A 23,373-nucleotide genomic window follows, 5' to 3' on the forward strand; every position below is an offset into this window, starting at 1 on the left:
TTAGCAGAAGAAAGTGTCATATCTGGGGGCTACACAGCCTATTGTCCTTAGTCCAAAATGTTCTTTGCTGTTCTTTCTAAGAGTTTAAGACTGGCCATCTTAGATCAGATTACTTTTGGTAGATACTGGTCTAAAGAGGCTGAGAGCCCAGGAACTGGGGGTTGGCTGGGAAGGAGAACAGATGGTTCCTGTGACTCTGTGAGGAGCAAGAAGTATGGCAGAGAAAGAAAATGTCTGCAGGTTGTGGTATTAATTTATCAGGTGCCCTCAGTTGGAAGGCTAACTTTACTGACACTGTACTGTTGTATTCATAAGAGTCCAGGAGCTGGTAGTGAAAGAGTGGGAGATGACATTGTTACTTGGACCTAATGGAAGTAAAGAGAGCCTATAAAATAGAGAAGCGGAGGAGCTATTTAGAGGAAGCTCAGAGAGGTAGACTAGTTTTGAGAGGTAACAGACTTCAGGGGAGCTGGTAGTGCAATTAAGGAGGAAGAGTAACAATACTAATGAGAGAGTACTCCTTTAAGAGGTAGAGTAGGAAGCAGTCTGAAGCCCTGAGGGACTGAGAAACAACATCTTTAGTTGGTATAATTCAAGGTCCCTTAGCCAGAACCCAGAGTTGGGGAGCCTTTGTTTCCCTACTTTTTCCCAACAGCATGGTTACTGGAGAGAGAGAGACTATGGGTGCAATTTTGAGAGGGTAAAGTACTGTTAGATATTTAGCTGAATGCTTGTACAAGTCACTAGACTTGTGATTTCCTCATCTGTCACCTGACAGATGGTTCTGATGAAATACGTTATAGGTAACAGAAGAGGAAATTGAGGCAAACTTACCGCAAGTCTCTATAACTCAAAGAGGATGCCAGCGGGCCAAGGTGAGTGCTAACAGAAAAACCCCAGGTAGTCTTGAGTGAATATAACTTCTTTAGAATTTTCCAATGATTAGTGGCCCCAGATGGAGCATCCCACATGGAGAAGAACAGAACGCCTGTTGACTTTTTTTGCTTATGGCTGTTGTAGTTTAAATAAGTCTAATCTGACCATATGGTCATACACAGCAAATTACCACAAAGTTAACAAGGGACAGTATGTTAGCTGCTCTGTGGGAACTGCCCTATATATGCTCTTGCCCTATGGATGAAAGCTGACCTGCACCAGTTTTCTTCCGTGTGTGCCTGGCCCTGAAATGGTCAATGTAGTCTACCTGGTGAGGTGCATTCAGAAAAGTAGTACTCTGTGTGGTAAAGAAAAGCAAGCAGTGAGTTCTCCTAAGACTTGTTGTTACAGTATTTCCATCCAATGATATTTTAACTTAAAGGAATTTTATAGGAACAAGCAAAACTTCTGCTCTTTAACATTTTATAGCTTACCTGTAATGTTGTTAATGTAACTTTGTTTGCAGTAACATCATGCTGTGGCTTCTGTGTCAGTGTTGAAATAATAGGTCTAGTTAATTTGAATAATTTGGGGATTTTCTTCCATTTATTTTGGTGTCCCTGTTTGCCCTTGTAACTATAAATATCTGTGTTTGCAAGGTGATGATCTTTCTGCTTTTATTTTTGAAATTCTTGTCAGTGTTGCAAGGTGCTGTAGCTCAGAAACAATTGCCTCAAAATATTCTGAAATGTACATTACCTGTTGGGTTTTCTGCAGTACTGGGAGATTGAATTCCATGGCCTAGGAGGTCCTTGTTAGTGCTGTCTAAGAGTGGAATCTATTTGTTCAATAAAATACTCTTGAAATGCATGTTAGACACTGATAATACGTTCCTGTTCTGTTGGTAGGGTACAAAAAGCAAAAGAAAAAAACATAAAACTTCAATTGTTGGAAAAATTTTTATTTGTACTAACCATCATTGAAAATTGAAAAAAAACAATGGCTCTGAAAGGCACCTTGGCTATCAGGTTTTAATTTCCATCAACATATATACATCATATATTGTGCATACTTAATCTGACAGTTTAGATAAATAAAGCAGCTTTGTTTTCCTGAGCACACATACATGTGAATGACTTTACATGTAATTTTGTGTGTGCACTATGTTAGGTTGCATGTTGATTTTAAATAAAGGTCAACTGTGATAAATAATGTCACTGAGTTGCTCTCTGTACTTCACAGTGGCAGTGTCAATTCTTTGTTTGCATGGTATTTATTTTTGCATGACATGGAATATGTGTTTGTATTGGTCTCTGTATAACATGTCTTGTGGTTTGTGCATGCTGCACTAATCTCTGTGTTAAATCTGTCCCCTCTTTATTCAGAGCATGCTGTCTAGGTCCTTTAATTCCAATTATGCTGCAGTTAGCAGCTTTCACTATGGCAGCTCTAGGGATCTGCATGGCAGCCAGGGTAGTGTTGCCTTGAGTGTTGCAGACGGAAGAGGTTCTGGTGTGCACATTGTCCGTGTGAGTACCTACTGTAGGATATTGCAATATGTAAATGGGGAAAAAGGAGCCTTGAAGTTTGTTTTTTAAATCAGTTGTTAAATAGTTTTGCCTCCTTGTATATGGAAAATATTGTCCTAACTATAAAGTACAGTAGTTACATTTTGTGTTGTGGGAGTTCATAGTTCTAAACCCAACCACTTGAACTACCTTAAGTTCATATGTTTTATCCTGTTTACAAGTAGGCTTTTTCACTTACTATATTGCTAATAAAATTTTGTTTTCTAATTGGCTCTCATAGGCAAATGATTATGTGTAACTAGATTTTCTGTTTTGCCCTTCTCCTTAGCTAAAACAATAAATTATGTTCCTTTGTTTCTGAATCCGATCCAGCTTTATAGAGATTTGAGAAGGGATACAATAACTAAATATAGTTATGCTGTTTGTTTGGGTTTTTTAAAATTCTGGTTTAGCATGTCATTGTTAAAGATGTTTAAAGGCATTTAAGCAAATTTAAATGTTTATATTGGCCAGTAAGAAAAACAGGAAATAAATCCTCAACTCTGAGTGGTCTGAATAATGGTATGTTTGCTTAATCTAGCAGAAAAGTCAAACAGATTTGCCTTAATCTGACTAATACTTGAATGTCAGCCATGAAAATGTGTTGGCTTTTCTCATGAATCTACCTGTATTGTTATATGCTAAAGAGTTTTAGCGGTTTCAATCTTAAAAATTGGGGTTAAAAGTCACAAGCAGGGCAGCACTGATAGAATTTAAGTTCTCTGCATAAATTCAAATGATGATATACTTAGCATCTGTACAAGAAAAACATATGAAAACAAAGGGATTCAGAAGTTTATTCTAATCTTTTTAAGGACATTTTTAATCATCTTGTTAATTTGAAGAAATACATGCTTACTTTTTCTATCCTATTTAAAGCATCCCCAGGCATCAACTCCAGGAGAGCAAGGCCAAGATGAAGTATTCATTTCAGGACAGCCAGCCTATTCAACTGCCACACTTAGTCTCAAAGATGTTCCACCAGACAGCATGAAGAAAGTAGCTATACAGGTAATAAACTGCATGAAAACCTACATCCTTTGTGAAACAAATAGTACAGTTTGAAATTGGTCAGCTGTTTTTAAATGAAAAGCAGGATTTGGTTTTCACTCAGGTGTTCCTGGTGAAATGATAAATAATATGGCAATCACAGCAATGGAGAAATAGTTGTCAGAAGAGTGTTGATTTGGATCCTGGTGACAGAAGTTAAAGGCAAAGCTTTAATAAGCAGAGATCTTGCAGCAAAGGAGGTTGTGTTACACATGGGCTCCTGAATATGTCATGCAATCTTAGAGCAACAAATAAATGTGATATTTTAAAAATATGTCAGCACTTAAGTTGTGGCAAAAATTGGGCCAGGTCTGTGTAGTAAACTTACTGGGCGCCCATACTCAAGCATGGAGGCTGCTCCGACACGCTGGAATACCAGCACATTGGAGCAGACTCAATTAATCGCAGCAATTACCACGCTCCAGCAGCCTCCTGAGTCTCATGTATCAGCATCCCTACACTTAAAAATGGCAGTAGGGGCATTTGAACTAAAGCTTTTTCAAAGATCAAGCATGCCTGCCGCCATTTTTAAGTGCAGGGGTGCTGATGCACAAGATGTGGCAGCGCTTTAATTAGAGCAGCTCTCAGAGGCACTCTAATTAAAGCACCACTCCATCCCCAGAGTATGTGTAAAGTGCCCACTGTGCCTGGAAATATCAACCCCAAGTACTGTGTGAATTGCTTCACACAGACTGCCTCCAAAATCAGAAATAGTGTAGCTACATTTGTACAGTGTTGTAGGCAGGCTGATTATTTTGCCCTACTTGCACTACTTCTAGTTTAGAAAGCAGCCCAACTGAAACAGTGTGACATATTTTAGAGTGGGGTTTTCAACCTTTTTTAGTAACTATACCCCTGGTGGCCCCCTTCTTAAGTGTACTCCTGTGGGGAGGGGGCAAACAGCTAGACATGGAGCAGGGGGGAAGGGGCAGGTGCGTGGTAAGCAGTGGGGCCATGGCGAGCGGCAACAGCTCTGTCTGGCCCTGGCCTTGCTCTTGTGAGACAGCGGTATGGAGTGGCAGCGCTCTGTCCCCACCCGCTCCCACATACCCCAGAGTGCCCCAGGGGTACGCATACCCCCGGTTGACAACCCCTGCTGTAGTGCACTCCAGCCAGACACCACAGACGTGGTCATACTAATCTAGTTTAATCTCTAAGGGCCTGGACACGCAACACATTTACAACAGTTTAATTTACATTTTTTGTATCCAAATGTAAACTGCACTGGGAACTAAAATGGACAGATGAGCAACTGTTCCAGGGTAGCTGCTTGCAGTAAGTGTTTGTGCAGTACTTCATACCTGGTAGTGGAGGAGCAGGTAATCCCTGTTTGCCTTGAGTAAATGGTTATCTGATGATAGTCTTTTTCCCTTGGGTAATTCTACACCAGATTCTAGTAGACAGTGCTAATGCAAGTGTAAATGTCTGTGTGTCTTCCTTGTTTGAACTGGCATAAAGGCTGATTACACCAATGGATATCCTGGAGGCACAAAACAAACCTTGTAACAGATTGAGGTGGCTTTAACTACCTGTAGTGCTTTTCTTATTCTGAGCTGCCTCAAGGTTGAAGAGAAACTCCTCTATGGTTTAGACTGTAAGTGTCATACTGGGTCAGACCAATGGTCCAATGGAAGCTTTGGAGTGACAACATATGAACAGGGTATACCTATAGCAGGGGCGGGCAATTATTTTGGGTAGAGGGCCGCGTACTGAGTTTTGGCAAGCCATCAAGGGTCATGTGACAGGCAGCCAGGAGCAGATAAATATTAATTTTCTAAAATTTTTAGGGGCTCTGTGGGCCAGATAGAATGGCCTGGTGGTTCGCAATTTGCTCACCCCTGATCTATAGGGATCTATCCCCTGTCCTGCTTTCCCTGGTATCCACTATCATTGGCTTAGAGATGCCAAAGGATACATCGTTGACTGTTCTATTTAATAGCTGTTAATGGATCTGCCACTTATAAATTTGTCTAGTCCCTTTTTGAACCTGGCTATGTTATTGTATTTACCTAAATCCAAGACAACCCTGAATTTAAGACAACCATCTAGTAATTAGGTTCTATACATAGAAATTTTAAAATATGTTTTATAATTGGAGGGTTGTCTGAAATGCGTTACTTCCCCTGCAGTATCAGAAAAGGCAGTGGAGGGGGCAGGTGGCAGCTGCAGCTTTGACCTCAGGTCAGGGTCAGGGCTGGAGCTGCCTGCCCCCCCCTTCCCTTGCCCACCTCATACTCAATTCCAAGTTAAGGGGCTTTCCTCCCACTTTAAATGGGGGTGGGGGGAAACTCATCTTGGAATTGAGTAAATATGGTAACTACAACCTCCTGGGGTAATGAGTTGCAAAAGTTAATTATGCGCTGCATTAAAAAAAGTACTTTCTCTTGTTAGTTTTAAACCTGTCTCCTACTAATTTCAGTAGGTGCAACCCAGAACTTGGTAAATAACAGTTCTTGGCACATGGTCATTTAATGGCACAATGGGATCTGATTCCTGATCCTAGCAATCATGCCTCCTGCGTTGCCACACATGCCTGTTAGAAAGTGACTGTTGGAATTGGAGATCAGACCTTTTTGTGCCATTACTACTTCCCAGTGTATGGGGAGCCCAGAATCATAATCCTAGGCTCTCCTTTCACCAGCAGATTAAAAGAGGAGTGCCCTCAGGTCCTGCTGGTGCTGACAGCTGGTTGTTGGCTCCAGCCACACCCCGGGACTGTACCAGAAACTCAAACTGGATCCAGTGTAATCTGGGACAGGAATCAGACTGCATCAGGGCTGGTTTGAGTCCCCAGTAAGGTGAACTGACAGTCAGCTGATTGTCTCCCCATTCAGTCTGGGACAACAAGCTGCTGATTATCAAAACCCTGCACTTGGCAGCTCTATCCAGGCTTCATTTGAATCTGGGGTTCAGTTTAGCACAAAACCTCTACCTGCCTCTTTAAAGAAGGTGTTTGTTTCTTTTTTAAGTCCAGCCAAACCAGTCTCTTCTCTCTTGATTGTGGCGAAATCAGTGTAGACATATCACCAGGAGGCTAGAGAGAGAGCTTTCCCTACTGTTTTATCTCTGTCCGATTATTGTGGTTCTTAAAGCGACTGGTTTGGGGGGTTTTTGCCTCATTTTCCAGTAATGGTAAAGCTTCTGCTATCAGGTCATTGTATTTCTTCCTGTCTATGAAGCTGTAGTTAGCCATGTTAGTTTGAAATCCGGCAGAATACATGGCAGGGTGGCACCTTAGACTATGAACAGACATTGCATTTGTCTTGGAAGAGAGCTTTTTGTCCCAGTATCATACAGATGTATACGTCTACTGTCCTGCTTCAAGTCCCTCTGAAGTGTGCAAGATAAAATGTACTAACACTTCCCCAAGATGTTCTGTTGTATGTCAGCACAGTGATTGTGGTTCATTCCAGAGAGAGGCCAGCCAAGCTGTGTGCTCTTGCTGGCCACCTACTGGCAAAAGGGTAGCAATGCATCTTAAAAGAGTGATGTAAATAAATTACTGTGTTTCTCCTGTTTTCCTGTCAAACCCTGGGACAGTTAGGTTCAGGTCAAATGAGACATTTGTTTGTACCTTAGAGACTAACTGGTTCAGAGAAGGATAAGCTTTCATACATATAGGCCTGCTTTGTCAGATGCTATGATTGGACTTGCATAAAAACTAAGTCCATTCACAGTGCATGACAAAGCAGGCCATCACCTATGAAAACGTGCTTCTTTGGACCAATTAAGTCTACAAGATGCCACCTTGTCCTTCCTTCTTCCTGCCTGTTGTGCAGCGAAAACCTTCTTGAATTAACCTCGTAAATGCACCATGATAAACAGCCCCATAACAAGCAGATGATGATAAAATGTTACAGGGAGCTGCCATGTTCTTTATAGTAATAATCCCATACCATATGCAATAGATCTTTTTTCTTTTGTATTTATACTTGTATCTATTTAATATGGGCAGTGATAATTTTTATGGCTTTTTGCACCTGTTGTCAGTTAAGGAGCCAGTGCTACTAAGAGGAAGTAACCTGGAGTCTATACAGTTTGTGTGTGTGTGTTTTCCATCAACCAAATAAGTCATTTTTGTTTATGCAAATCCATTGAGAACAGTAGAGTTGCAAAATCATGAGTGAGAACCAATTTTGATTTGCATACATTGTTATTCCACTTGGTGATGCAGGTTACTATTTTTCAGAATTGTTTTAAAAAGAGAACATCACTCAAATTGAACAGCTTCTGGGATATAGAGGACTATTTACACAGCATTCATAGCACCTGAAATTTTCAAATAATTTAAAATAATAGTTTAGCAATATAGAGTAAAATTTTAGCACTTGAACATACTAATATAGGGACTAATTCTTTATCTGCAGAGATGTTCTGCAGATAAATAAGGAGCCAAAATATTGGAAGGAAGAACTTTACAGAATAAGTGATATGAGTTTAGGCATTGAAGATATATTAGATGTTTAGAATGAATAGAAAGAGGTGTTCTTGTCCATTGACACAGACTTCTAACATAAATTAATCACCCCTGTGGCCTGCTCAAATACTACTTGCAGGCATTGCTTTGGTACTGGCTGTTATGGTATCTATCAAATCAAATTAATAGATATTCAGAAGAAAGCAACAGGTGGGAAATTTTCTTACATAAGTTTTCAAATGAAAGGTTCTGTAATGTCTCCTGTATTGTTCTTAGAAGAGGTTTTCCAGTTAAGTGGCAAGTAAAAATACAACCAAGTGCATAAACTATTTTTCTCCTATTTTGCATGGTATTCACCTCATTTAATTACCTTAACTTTTTGTGTATGAATTATTTAGAACCTGATTTTTTAAATAAAATCCAGTAAATACTGTACAACAAAGCAGTTATAAACTCTAGTGATATAAACCAAATAGCAGTTCTGTTAAACGTATTGCCAAACACTTGAGATGAATTCCAGTGAAACAAGGGTTAAAAGCAAAGAGGAGGTTGTCTAGTCTATTATAGCAGATGAATGCAGAGTAAGTTTGGCTTTTCACACTTTCTTCCTAAGTCAGTGCTGATAAGTATACTGAAAATGTAATGTAGTACTACATGGTATGAAACTGAGTTTTAGTAATGCTCATAAAAATGCTCTAAAAAGTCAAACATCGGAAATGATAAAATAATTGTCTACAATTTGAGGATTGTTTTTATAAAAATGTTATTTAAAATTGCTTCATGTTTTATTCAGATACCTTTGACAAATGGGCAGATGTGCCAGCCTCTGAGGCCTCAGGCAAACTATAGTCAAGTCCATCATCCCCCTCCCCAAGCGTCTGTGGCAAGACATCCCTCTAGAGAACAATTAATTGATTATCTGATGCTGAAAGTTGCCCATCAGCCTCCCTATTCTCAGCCCCAATGTTCTCCCAGACAAGGGCATGAATTGGCAAAACAAGAGGTAAGGATAAACATGACATGCATTGCAGCCATGAGGATAGGTTACTAATGAGTGATTATATATCATTTCCATCCATTAGTAACTGTGAGTACTGGGTAGTATTATTATTATTTACTACTATTGCTGAATGTATGACAGAAATCATTTGGAGTTTAATTCCCAGCAAAAGAGCTACTATATCTGAGTTCTGTCATTACACCCTTAAAAAAGAGAAAGAGAAAGAAAAAATATTGTAAATGGCCCCAAATCATACATTTAGTCTGATTTTGCTTTGTTCTCTTTCTTTAGATATGCAAATTATTACGAAGAATTAAACATGTTCATGCTTTTATCCGAAGCGTGTCAAGCTTTCAGTTAGGCTGTTTCTACTAAGATGTGAATTACTTCTCAGTCTTCTGGCTTTTCATGCTTACGCAATCATTAAAAAATACAGAAGGGGTCGTTCAAATCAAAATATACATGGTCCACATGAGACCATCTAGACTAGCACTATTCATCCAGAATGGTAATATAACATGAATATTTAATAGTGAGTGTTCCTTGTCAAAAACCAAGGGTAGAATAAGGTGATTTTTGCAGAATGCCCAAATGACTAACAAAACTTGGGCTGGACCCTTCATGGAGAACACCTTTCCATCACCTCCTTTCAAAGCAGAAGCTGTTCCTGTGTTTTGACCGTTAAAAGCTGCAAGCTGCTTAATAATAGCTACTTGAGACTTGAGGAATTGTTATTCCTCAGTAGGTTCTGACCTCGCCTAGGAAAATCAGATTCTAAATCACAGCTCAAAGCTGTGCAATCTTCCAGCAAGGTGGGAAGCTTCTATATCTGGTGCCTCTTTTCAGTGACCTGCTTCGATGCATCCCCTTGGAACAGCAGGGGTTTTGAGAGAATATTCTGGGATACTGAGAATTCTTTGAGACTTTAAACTGTCTGAAACATTGCCCCAACCTGCCTGCAGCCTGAGGTTTCATGAAGAGCACTAGGTGGTAGTGTTCTGGATAAAGTGGTGGCATGTAAGCAGTCACTTGAGTCATATTTTGTGATCATAATTAGCCGGGAGATTGAGCTCAAGGCACATCCTCTACAATCATTGTAAATTGTGGGAAGCAGGAGAACATGGGAATGGGGAAAACATGACATCTTTTTAACTACAGTTACTAGGCTATAGGGTCACTTCCCCCTCTTTACCTCTCCTGTTTGGACTGGTCCACTTTAAATTATTTTTATGCATGAATAAACATTCGTTGAGCCAGCAAGAGAATATCTCTAGTCCAGTGGTTAAGACATTTACCTGGGTTGTAGAACATTTGGGTTCTAGTCACTGCTGTTTTCATCCTGGACCTTTAAACTGTTGCTCCCACATGCTAGTCGAGTGTCTAACCCTTAGGTTATTGCCTTGTATTCTCTGTCTTTTCCCAGAGTGCTGAAAGTAGTCTGTCTCTAGTCCTAATACCAAATGAAAACAAATAGTGAAACATACTTTTCAAAAACAGCATTTTTATTTTCCAGCCAGCCAAGAGAGACAGGGTTAGTTGTAGGAATCTGAAAGAGGGAAAATAGGCTATGAATTAGTGGAATCAACTTGAAGTATCAAGGAAGAAGGAAGGATAGGGAGGAGTTGTTTATATATTTGAGGTAATGTGTGTTTGTTAGCTATGTAAATTAGGCTATTAAACGATTTGTGTAACACCTCAATATTTCTGGGCTTAGACTTAATATATGTGGCAGTGTCTGATTAGATAATAATACATCATAAAACTTACCAGTTTAGTTATGAATTGTGTTTTAAGATGCTGTTTACTAGAACATTTTATTAGAATCTGTATTTGAGATATGATGATTTCTCTTGAACTGCAGTAGTCTTTTTAGTAAGTGCTTGTCTTTATTTGAAGACTTTCAGTCAAAGTATCTGAATATTATTAATAGGAGTGCTGAGAGTGCAATTTATTGTTTTTCTTAGTTCAAATTTTTATGACTTATGTCTGCTGTTCTGTTGAAAGATTCCTTGTATGTGTTTAAAAATGCAAATGCTAAACATAGTAAGCTAGAAATCAGTTTTTTGTCACTTTATTTTTTGGTCATGATTCCACTGATTACATAATCATAATTAAACATTATGTGATATCTGCATGCATATCTATTTCTTTGCTTCTGAACTTTCAGCACATTTGTTTTTACTTTCTTTGTAACAATGTAGATTTGCGTGAGAATTGAAAAAGATCCAGAGCTTGGATTTAGTATATCAGGAGGAGTTGGCGGTAGAGGAAATCCGTTCAGACCCGATGATGATGTGAGTATTTCATATATGTGCACTTATTTAAAATCTCTCTTATCCTTAAAGCAGCATGTAAAGCAAAACTTTAAAATACCAAACATTAAATTAAATATAGCTGCTGAGATTGTGAGGGAGACTCAAAAACAGAAGTGAGGGAGAAGTAGTATATGGTAAGAATGAGGCAGAATACTTAAAAAAAAAAATAAAGAAAAAAGAAAGAAAAATGGAAAAAAGCTATTGAGGAAGAGAACGGGGGGGAAAGGTTATAAAGACAGAGGCGCTAAGGAAGTAGGAAAGGGTAAGGTGCAGTGTAGCCAAGTGACAGTGAGACAGTTCAAATTCGGTTTATGGCAGGATATTAAAAATATCTAGCAATATAGTCATATTAGTGAATTATGGAACTGACTATTACAAAATCCAATAGAAAGAATTTTAGCTTATAGCATCCCTTCCATCTTGCCTCATAGGCCAGATCCAGACGTGCGGGATCCAAGGGCATGGCTGGCTGGGGTGCAGTATGCCTTAGTGCCAGGACTTCACAGTGCTCAGAGACAGGGAAGCAGGCAGCCCTGGGTCACTCTCTGGCTAGCTGGGGAATAGGGTGCCTCAGCATAGGGGCTGCCTGCTGGCTAGCCTTGCACTGAGGCACCCTGTGCCCCAGTCGTCTCCCCCTGCAGCACATGGAGCAGCGGGACAATGTGTCCTGCTGCAAACCACATGAGCAGGGGCAGGCACTGCAGCACAAAGTAGTGGCACAAAGTGCCACTATTTTGTTGCTGCATATGCATGCCCCTTCTTGTACAGATGCTGCAACAGTGCATATATGCCAGCTTAAACAAAGGAGGTTTGGATAGGGGAAAAATGCCATTCAGTTTGCCAATAAATTTAGTTCTGCTGGATGTAAGGTGTTAATCATAAAAACCAGTAAGTATACAGAATTCAGATATTTCAGGTTCTCTTCTACTAAATATGGAAAAAACTAACGTCTTAAATTATATTGACTTCAAATAAATGCAGTCAAAATTATTTTTCCCTTATTTGTTTTTAAAGGGTATATTTGTAACCAGAGTACAACCTGAAGGACCAGCATCAAAACTGTTGCACCCTGGAGATAAAATAATCCAGGTACTTTAGTTTCTTATAAATCAATTAAATGGGTCACTTAATTATCTAGAAAAGGTTGGCTGGGCAGGGTGTTGTCAATCAGGGCTTTTCCTTTTTATGGCTAATAGTGGAGAATTGCTTTCTTTGTGTGGTTTTTGTCAACATTTCTTCCAAAAAAACTGAGATACTCAATTAATATCTTAAAGGTCCTTTCCGTTAACATTTGAATTGGTAATAAATAAAGTAAAATTTTTAGGTAGTGATCAGAGTCATATATTCTTTCAAATCTTGGTATTAACATTTGTGAAGAGGAAAGCCAGTGTTTGGTGTCTATATCTTGTTTTAGGATGGAATACGTGTGCACACATTGAGCTCTGCCAGTAGGCCTGTGCGAATAGGGAAGTATTTGATTCAGATTTGGCCATTTCAGAGGACAGGGATTCAATTTGGAGATTTGGATCACTCTACTGAATCAGCTTCAGAAGGTTCAGCATTGATTCAGAGAGATTTGGTGATTCGGATCAGCCGGGGAGAGGCAGGCACAGCCAGGTGGCTGGAAGTTCTCTCATGGATCCGCCAGCTGCGTCTGCCTCTCCCCGGGTGGTGGGGGAGACATGAGAGAAGCCCTCATGGCTGCCCTGCCTGGCCCCATCCTCCACTCAGCCCCAGCCTAGTCCCAGCACTTTAAAAAAGAAAAAAAAAAAACCCCGTACTTGCCCCAGCGGCCCCAGCTTCCAGACAGCGTGCAGCGCCCTGCCAAGCTGCACTGCACCCGCACCATGAGGCAGCTGTCACATGGGTGCCAGGGGCAGGGGGATCCCCGCTGCTCCCCACTGCCCCATGCTTCATGGGGGGGTGGTCTGTCACAAGTGCCCAAGGTCCCAATCACCACTCCTGCAGCCAGTGAGTGTGGGGCCTTTTTTTTGTTTTGTTTTGGTTTTTTTAAGTGCTGGGAGACTAGGCTGGGCAGGCCAGCCTTGCAGGCTTCTCTGCCTGCCTCTGCCCCAGTGGGGGGGAGCCACAGGGGCTATGTCCTGCTTCCATTTGCCCAGCTGGTGTGGGGTGAGGGGTGCAAAGCAGGCATGGCTTGCTTTGGGTGGCAGTAGGGCATAGCCTCTGCTCCCAGTGCCGCCCCGCCTACATCAGCACTGAGAGTGGGGACTCTGCCCTGCTACTGCTTGCCATCTGGCTTGGAATGCAGGCGCAGCAGCACTGGGACCTATGCCCTGCTGCTCCTTGCCCCCTTCCACCTGGAGCAAGCCGCACCGACATCCTGCCCCCCTCGCCCCCAGCCCTGGCTGGGCAAGCAGTAGCAGGGCTCCCAGTGCTGTTGCGCCCATGTCCCACACCCCACCGTGTTCCTCTCCCCAAGTAACATGCCTCCCTGCCCCAGCTGGGCTGCTTGTCCCAGCCCCAACCCCTCCTTCCACCCTCCCCAACCCCCTGGTGGCAGCTGTGAGCTGCCTATTTAGTCTATGGCCAGATAAGCTGAATCTTTTTCCAAATCGATTCACATGCCCAGAAGAATTTAGGGCCCTGCAGGACAGGGAAGTGGTCCCTGCACAGCCCTGCGTGGCCTGTTGTGCCCCCGGGCCATGGGGGCTCAGCAGCACAGGCTGCTTTACCCCCAGCCATGGGGGCTCAGAGAAACTGGAAGTGCCATGGTGAGCAGTTCTGGTTTCACTTTATCTTATAAGCCGGCATGCCAGTTAGTAGAGCATGCCAGCTTGTAAGATGCTGGATAGCGCAGCCTTTATTGTAGTTATTTGGTCATAGACAGGGAATCTATATGCATTCCTTGGAGCAGGTACTGGAATCCACATCCCATCCTCCTCCTTCTCCCCACCACTCTTGAAGTAAATGCCATAAACACACAAATCTTGAGTCATGCTCCCTCTTTCTGGCCCACTGGATATTGAAGTATACCATACAAAGTGGGGAAATCATCAGTAGGAGGGATTGAATATACCTCAGAATACTCTAAAACCTCATGGTTACTGCATTTATCCAGGAGAGAGTTGTAGGATCAAATTCCCTTGGACATCAGAGGGAATTTGTTCTTGGTCTTGCATGAAAACTTGCACTGAGCTGTTCTATGGGAGGAGGAAGGGGTGTAGAGGTAAACAGCCACCACTACCTGACTGTTCTCGAGGAGAAAGCTGGCTTATGCTTGCTTCAAGAGAGAGGAGAGAGTTTAGGACTCTGAAACCTGAGCAGAGACGGCATCTAAGCTCCGGAGGAGCCTGGATGTTAAGCCATCCTCCTCCACAGTTCCTACTGGCTAACTTAGAGACCCCTGCTCCAGGGGTGGCTTGTGTTAATTCCATCCTTATGCTTCTAACTGGACAGTAGAGCCTGAGTTCGGGGCTGTGGATCCCACAAGGCAGTGAGATGTCTCAAAGTGAAGTGCTGCAACAGTTTTTGTGGATCTAGCCCCAGTACTTTGCAGGATGTAGCCCTAAATACCATCTGTTAAAGTCAGTGAATATCTGGTTGGATTCTTAACTGTTGGCAAGAGAATGGCCTATTTTTCTGTTTGTAAGTGTGACAAGATACTAATCAAAACTGTGTCAGCTTTATTGGCTTTGATACACCAGGAACATAATAGTGTTGCTTTCTTGAAGATGTCTGATACAGCGTGTCTAAGTATTATTTGTCTTCATGGCATTCTGCTTCCTTTGGTGATGTCACAATGAACTTCCTTTCTGCTAAACAAAAACTACTTACATAGTAAAAATGAGCAACATTGTAGAAGGAGGCTGCAGGACTAGTATGCATATAAGTGACTGGGTGTATTCATCCTACATTCGTTCTCTGGTTCAGCTGTAACTGGTGATGCATTTTATATATCCTTTTGTGAGAGCTACTAGTGCTATATTGATGCAGATTGAGGCTCCCTCTCCAGTGTGAATTTGGCAAGGATTCACAACTACTGAATTTCCTGATAGGGCAGGTGTTTCAGCAGGAAACTAGAGTGGCTGGAAATGAATGCCAAATCCCAAAGAAGCTGCTTGCTTCTGAAGTTCTGTAGAAATTTCAGAGCTTCTGCAACTGAAGATAAGATCAGATTTGCCTGCCCCCACAATATCTACAGGCTGTCCTCCTGTTGAAAAATAATTGGGATGTTACTGAGTATCAGAACCGCAAATTTCAGGGCAAAATTCTCCCTCCCCTACTTTTCATCTGTAAAATGGACCTGGATAGATGTTTTTTTCATAGTTATAAAGCACATTTCTAGTTTTCAAACTGGGGTATATTGTTTAAACTGTAATTGTATGCCTTTGGGATAGAGGACTGTTTCCTTTATTAGCTTTGTTTAATATAAAACCAAGTCATATATAGATGGAATTTTTATCTTTTGCACTTCAGCTGCTTCTTACCTGCTTGCCTGCAAATATGCCCCTTTGCTTCAGTGGTAGAGCAAACTTCTACACATGGGGCTTTAACATGCCAGATCACTCTATTACCCTGTTATTTTCTGCAACATGTTTTGGTTACACTGTCAATTTAATAACGTATAATGTGATTGCTGAAGTAAAAAAGGCAGCTTGTTCTCTAGCTAAACTCATTGTTACTAGGAAACTGCCATGGGCTAACTTCTAATAAAATACAATTTTCTTCTTAGGCTAATGGATACAGCTTTCTCAATATTGATCATGGACAAGCAGTGTCTTTGCTAAAGACTTTTCAGAACACAGTGGAACTTGTCATTGTGCGAGAGGTTTCTTCATAAATACCATGGACAAGGGGAAAAATGACAAGATTCATCAGAGGACTTGTGGGAAATTGAATATTTTGACTATTTTTATATATGAAAGGAACTTGAAAAGAATTATGATCAAAATTTGTACAGCAATGAAATACTGAACTTGTGGTTATGGGGGGGGAACCACTGTATAGAACATACAGGAAATCATTTTGGAAATGCATATGGTGAATAAAAATTGTTAAGTTTTTAAGCATTATAGCAATCAAGGATCACTCCTTCAAGAACAAACCTGCGTTGTTTTTGTACAGATGGTAGGTTTATTTTTTGATAATTCATACACATTACTAAACTTTGCAAGACTATGAGGAGCCTAAGTTGTAGCCAGTGGACAGATGGCAGGGCTGTCTGTCCTGTAGCTGTTTATTGCCTTTATTTTTATTCACCAGGTATTAATGTGTTATGCTGAAACCACTTCTGTAGATGTGGACAAGAGATTTGAAATGTTGGCTTTGCTATGTGCACATTGTATAGATGAATGGGTAGATGGAAGGTGGTGTGGTTGGTTAATACAAAGGCCAGGTGAAACAATTATTTGCTATTTAAGTCTGGAATCAAGGGAGAAGGAAAGCTGGTTAGTTGGTAAATGTACGTCTACCATTTGAGTAATGCAATAAAAGCTTATGGTCTTTTTTAGGAAGACTAATTACATTTTTATGAGCTCTACAGGATTTGCTTTTATCACAGTCACTGACTATTCATTTGCTATATGTAACTCAAGTTCTGTTTTTTAGTTGCATATCCAGGGTTTTTTTTCCAACTGTACTATGGAGTTGTGCCCAGAGATTTTTCTCTGCCATGGAAGTCCCCAATTTTGTGCAAATGGTGATATGTCAATCTTTATAATAAATACTCCATTTTAAACTTATTTATACATTTTTGAAAAATGAAACTGAAATGGCCAGTTTTTAAGATTGTGTTGCCTGTAAAACACACACACCCGCACATGCGCACACAGAGTAAATGATACAGGAAGAGTTAAGAAAGTCCATCTTGATCATATTTGGCCTTGCATTGCCTTGTTAATCTAAAAGGAAACAATACGCATGGAGCTAGGTAACCAAAGCAAGTTTGTGAAACTGTCAAGTGGTGATGGAGAATTGCTGTGGGGAGCCATAGAGCAAAGGGATGGGTACTTGAAACCCACCAGTTTGTAATGATATTTCTTAAAGGGCTGTACCTACAGGTAACATTAAATGTGAACTAGACACTTCAGAGTCATTAAAGGGTTTCTAACTTTATTAATGTAATGGTGATTTACCACAGGCTGCCTTTGTTCCTTATTACTGTGTAAAATATTTGATTATACTTTTATTAATTTTGTTTACCAGAAACAGTAACTTTATTTTTCTCTTTGTCCTGTATAATTGAGTAGAGATTGCATAGTCTTCAGTGATAATTAATATATGGTTGTTATGGACCAGGAAAAAGTGCCATAGAAGACCAATAACTGTTTTTAACCAAGGCTAATGATTAGCCTTTCATTGGAGCAATATTCAGTTATTGCAATTCATTCTTAAGTATATATCAGTTGATAGTTCTAAACTGGTATATTTTCTTTTTTCAACCCACCTGTAATAAAAATGTTTTTAATAAGGCTAGCAGAAACACCAGCCCACTTCAGTTTTTAGAGGGAAAAAAACGTTGGAACAGAAAGGAATTCCTTGTAGCTAGCTAAAATCAACAGGCAGTACTTTTTAAATACATAAACTCCAATATTATTGCACTTCTACAAAGATGTTATTGCTTATTGTACTGTGTATAGTTCTAATAATTTTAATTGAAACCCTTTAACAACTCTTTGTATATTTTAATTCTTTTTAGTTGATTTTCAGTAATATTTACATAGGAATTGATTTTTTGATATATTAGCAGAAATGTGCTGTATTTTGATACAATCCACTTATTTTCTGTGTGTTATTAATCTTAAAAGAATGAGAAACATGGCTAAATAATGGCAGGCTTCTGTGTTCCCTTTCTTCTAAAACCTTTTTTTAATTTTTTTATTGACAATGCAAAATATTCACATCACACCTTCATTGCTTTTAATTGTGTTATTATCGCACTCTGCCTTTTTAAAGGGAATACATACAAATAAGTCCTAAATTAACTTGACTTTACACACAAACTGTATCTTTTGGTAGGGAAAGGTCCAGAAAGCAGAACTGATTCTTTATTGATCTTGGACTTTGTGTACATTATACAGTACGTTTAAAAAGATCAATGAGGGGTTATGCTGTATTTTATTTTTGCTTTAATGTTAACAGAAGTTTCTGAATTATACTGTGTCAGTTAATTTTATGTATGTTCGTGTATGACAGAAAGTTTCTGTTATCAAAAAAAAACCAACAAAGTTTGGCTATGATACAAGTGTAGGACTTCAATATTTTAGCAAGAAGTTTAGTAATTCTTGTGGAATTACTTGGCCAAAGCCTGTCTTTTAAGTTAGCAAAGTAACTGTGAAATAAACTATTGATGGTGATAATTTAGCTCAGAAAAATTGGAGGTTGTTTTTTGGGGGAGAAGGGGGTATATGTCTTGCATTTTTGTGTTCCTTCCATTTCTATGTTTTAAGGGTAAATAAATATCATTCTAGAATTTTTTTTTGAGAAAGTAGTCTGTTTAACTAGCCCATCAAAATACTGGAGGAAAAGGACTGTATGAAAGCAATTTATTTTTTAATGGATCTCAAACTATACTTTTCAAACAAAAGAAAAATCTATCAGCAGCATAAGTTATTCAGCATGAACTTAATAAAATATACATCAACTCAGTGTTCTTTCTGATCATGACAGTTCTTTAAAGAATCAGTTCAACTGACATAATGAAATTATGAGATTTCCCGCATATTTATTATGTAAATATTTTTCTGACTTTTGGACTGGAGTTTAAAAATGTGTATATACTTGAAACATCCTATGAACACAAACATAGCAATAAGCAACACACTGCATCAAACTTTTATGATTAATTTGTTTTGGTTTAGAAATATTCCCTTGTCAACAGCTATGAAATGGTGTTTTTATTGATCAGCATTTATTCAACATTCCAAATTTTTGTATATAATTAGATTGTTTCTGAGATAACACATGGAGAATAGATAATAAACTAATGCTCTTTAAAGCTGTGAGTAATTGACTTATTTACTTTTTGGAAAATTCTCCAAAATATAATTTTTCCCTCTATGGATTTGAAACATTCAGAAGATGACATCAATCCTTCATCAAAATTTCATTAGTGCTTCAAGGGAACCCTGCATGAGTGCCCAGGGGTCTTCTCTAGTGAAGCTTGATGCAGGACCATAATTTGTAAGAATATTTACAGACCAGCACTTCATGGATATTTGTACAAAAAAAATAAAGTAAGTCTTTTGTGTGTTTTAACTTTGCTATAACTGTAGCAATATCTGACAGAATGGTAGAAGACATTTAGGACACGAGAAAAATTGGTCCAAATGGAAATCAGTGAGGAATCAAACATGAAATCTAAAAAAGACTGTTAAGCATAGTCTTGTTTCTACTTGGGTCTGTTTGTATAGCCAGCGTGCATCCAGGAATCTTAGAGGACCATGGATAAATAGTTGCATGGATAATAGCTTCTCAGAGCTAACATCTTTCACAACTACTGTAACCTCAGCATCCCATTAGGTAGGCAAGGTAAGGCAGTGGGGTTGAAGCAAGGCTACTTTGGGAAATGATCTGGTTTGAAAGGGGTGAAAATGATGAAGAACTGAGCTCACCGCTTGGAAGGGGAATCCAGGTTATCTGACTGATATTCTTGGGAGTTGTCTGGTAACAAAGTGTAAATAAGGTAGGAATGAAACTTCTTTTTCTCTCTTTTGCATGGACCTTGCACCTATCAAAATACCTTATTATTAGGGCTGTGTGAAATGGCTGTGTTTTGTTTCCATTTTGGATTCGGTCATTTCGGAAGGACTGATTCATTTTGGTGTTTTGGATCACTCTGCTGTTTCAATTTGACCGAATCTGTTTCGGAGTTTCAGCGCTGTTTCAGCACTGATTCAGAGATTCGGATCAGCCGGGCCAGAGACAGGCACAGCCAGGAGGCTGCAGGTTTTCCCACATCTCCTGTGGCTGTGCCTGCCTCTCCCCAGGCAGCAGGAGAAGCCCCCATGGCTCCCCTGCCTGGTTCCATCCCTTGCCTGGCCCCAGCCTCCCTGCACTTGGAGGGGAAAAGGAAAAAAAAAAAAGGCCTGCATACCAGCTGCAGCAGCTGGGATCAGGGCTCTGAGGGCTTGTGGCAAAGCCCACCTATGCAGTGGGGGGCAGCAGGGTGCAGCGCAAGGCACTGTGCGCTGTGTGGGACCTGGGGCCACTGGGGCTGAGTGGTGCCAAACTCCAGCTGACAGGTGGGGCCACCCCAGCTCCCAGACAGTGCATAGTGTCCTGCTGAGCCGTGCTACACCTGAGCTATGCGACAGATGCCACGTGGGTGCCAAGCGGTAGAGGGGCGATCCCCACTGCCCTGTGCTGTGCTGCATGGGCGGGGGGGGTTCTGCCACGAGCCCTCAGGGGCCCTGATTGTCACTGCTACAGCTGGTGAATGCGGGGCTTTTTTTCTTTTGTGCCGGGAGGCTGGGGCTGGGCAGGGCAGCTGTAGGCTGCTCCCGTGGCTCCTCCAGCTATGCCTGCCTCTGCCCTGGCAGGGGGAGCCACGGGAGAAGCGCCCACGGCTGCCCTGCTTGGCTCCATCCCTCGCCCGGCTCCAGTCTCCCAGAACTTTAAAAGGAGGGCTGTGGGGCTGTGCTGGACTCTTCCTCGGGGGGCACGGCCGCCGGATCTGCACGTGGAATGACAGCAGGCTGCTGGGGCCAGCACTGGGTTCTTTCTGGCGCTCGGCACAGGCTGTGCCAAGCAGACTTGGGTGCTGGCATGCCCCAGCCAGCAGCATGCTGTCATCCCACAGGCAGATCCAGGGGTCGGCACACCCTGGGAGGGCTGTGGGGCTGTGCCAGACTCCTCCCAGGGGGCACAGGCCCCCAGATCTGTACGTGGGATGACAGCAGGCTGCCGTCCCTCCTCCAGAGCACTGGGGTTGGAAGGGACCTCAGGGACAGATTGCAGACACTGGCCAGCTACAGATGTCAACATCAGAGCAGTCCTTCTCTTCCCCCCACCTTTCCCTCTCCCTCTTCTGAGTTTCTGTTTCCCTACAAGCCCATTTCTGAAACATTTCGTATGGTTTTGTTCATTTTGGAGATGTTTTGGAGCCTTCCATTTTGTTTTGTATTCAGTGTTTCGGTCACCGAAACACCTCCAAAATGAAATGGCTGCTGAAGTTTTGCACAGTCCTACTTGGTATTCATAATGGTAGACTTTTATTTAGCAATATATCAAAACTTATGTTTAGGTTCTGAATGCAGAAAATTATTCTGTTAATTCAAGATACTAATAATCACTGGGATTTTTGCCTAAAAGGAAGGCATACTTTCACATTCCCATTCCTCCAACCGAGTTCAAGATTCTTCATGTCCTAGTGAATATAAAATATTAGCAGTCTCTTGGTCTTTGCTGGTTATATAGAGATTATCCATGTACATATTCCTTTATACATCTGTATGTACCTGAACTTGCAAATTTTTTAACCAGCGGTGTCCATGCAGCATGTGTGTACCTGCTGCACCAACATAAAAGGTGTCATTTGCTTACTATGTTTAACTCTCTCTCAGCAACCTCTTGGCTTGGGTCAAATCACCTTGCTGTAATTGCCTGAACTGCTTCTACCTAATTTTACTAATTATTTAGATCAGTATAGTTGTTTTTGCATGATTGGCCTGTTGCCACCTGCCTTTTTTTTAAATCAACAAAAAAACCCAAACAACTATGTGCCCAGAATATCATCCTTGAGGTCACCTCAAGTCAAGCACTCCTCCTTTTATGCCCCCCTAACACAGCTAGTGATAGAGTATGTAAGCACCTCTGCTGCCTGGCTCTGGATACAGCCATGCAGCCCATCGTTCTGCTAGACCACACGCTGCAGCTCCCTGCTTAGCTCCTCCTGCCATGCACCCTCTACACCTGCCCACCTAGTACCCGCCTGCCACATAGACCCCTCCACTTGCAGGGTCCTACCGTACACGCTCCCACTCCAGGTTCTGTGGGCCTCCCCAGACCACACCACCGCCGGGGTGGAGGATGGGAAGCAGAAGCTGAAGGGAGGAAGGGGAATCTGGAAACTTGTCAGGCAGCGGGAGCCTGTAAGCTTTGTTTTAACCACTTGTGGGCAATAAATTGGACAGCCCTACCTTGAAGCATAAGCTGTGTTGTTTTTGTTGTGACTGCTGACAGATCCAAACTAACCCAAGAGATTTCAAAGCTTGATTACATCCTCTTTCAAAAAGTGTCTGACTGAACATAAAAGGCCCTGTATCACTATGAATCAGTGGGTCATCCTTAATTCCCCCTCCTCTTCAGGGGTTCCTTCTTGCCAAGATCCTTTTGCAACAAGAGGTTCTCTAGCTCCTTTCATTAGGGACAATAAAAGTCCTCCCCACCTGAATCAAGAAAGAAGGCCCTATCTACAGGGATTACCAATCAGCCCTAAAAAAAAAAAAGAAGAAGAAGAACGTTGCCATTCAGGAGACTCAACTAAAGTACAATTAAGTTGAAGTGTACTATGAAGATAATTGCTGTCAGAGCCATCTCCCTGGAATTGCAGACTGGTTTGCATCTCTACTTTCAGGACAACAACCTCTACATACCTATTCTATCTTCATACAGGAGGCACCTGAGGATTGTCAAAATCACCAATATAAGGTTTTACATTTTATCGTTCTGACTGTCCAAAGGGGTGTTCTCCAAGCTGCTTGCAGTATTGGTAGCAAACTTCAGGAGAAACAATAATTTCCTCGCTTGTGTAACGGGCTGGTGAAAAAAGTTCTCTCTGCCTGTTACTGAAGTCATTTGAGGCATACTCTCTGTTCTGAAAGTCAACATTCACGCTCTTCAGTTCTAAAACTAGGGTTTGCTGGGACAACCTTAGACCCAGCTGTGGCCTGCCTGCCTCAGGATCAGCTTCATAATGTGACAGTCCTGATCTTGGAACTAGACGCCCTTTCCCCATCACTCCGAGAACTCAGCCTGGGTTACATGGCCTTGTATGCTTACATGATGCTGCCTGTCAGACTACACTTTCCTTGCATGCAAAATTGGCTAAAATTTAGTGCATGTCAGGCACTAAATCCTTTAACCTGCACTTAAAATATTTTCCCTGGTAGTCCTATTGTTGCTGAACTATAGTGATAGACTGAAGTGGTAAGCACACGTGGATGGATGTCCAAGTGGTAACACCTG

At 41.3% G+C, this 23,373-nt stretch overlaps 1 protein-coding gene across 7 annotated transcripts in view; it reads left to right on the plus strand.

Annotated features, from left to right (window-relative positions):
• Nucleotides 1-19,187, plus strand: part of ERBIN (erbb2 interacting protein) — a 151,482-nt gene extending 132,295 nt beyond the window's left edge. For 4 of the 7 annotated variants that reach the window (XM_019532159.1, XM_019532162.1, XM_019532161.1 and 1 more), the window contains 6 exons: nucleotides 2,262-2,405; nucleotides 3,324-3,455; nucleotides 8,705-8,914; nucleotides 11,113-11,205; nucleotides 12,241-12,315; nucleotides 15,920-19,187. In XM_019532159.1, coding sequence (XP_019387704.1) covers nucleotides 2,262-2,405; nucleotides 3,324-3,455; nucleotides 8,705-8,914; nucleotides 11,113-11,205; nucleotides 12,241-12,315; nucleotides 15,920-16,027 — 762 coding nt within the window. In that variant the 3' untranslated portion in view covers nucleotides 16,028-19,187. The remainder of the gene's footprint in view (nucleotides 1-2,261; nucleotides 2,406-3,323; nucleotides 3,456-8,704; nucleotides 8,915-11,112; nucleotides 11,206-12,240; nucleotides 12,316-15,919) is intronic. The other 3 variants (XM_019532163.1, XM_019532164.1, XM_019532165.1) reach the window with 2 other exon arrangements.
• Nucleotides 19,188-23,373: the final 4,186 nt, after the last annotated feature.

Source organism: Crocodylus porosus, unplaced genomic scaffold (assembly GCF_001723895.1).
Source record: "Crocodylus porosus isolate Cpor-Errol unplaced genomic scaffold, CroPor_comp1, whole genome shotgun sequence".
Classification (NCBI taxonomy): domain Eukaryota; kingdom Metazoa; phylum Chordata; order Crocodylia; family Crocodylidae; genus Crocodylus; species Crocodylus porosus.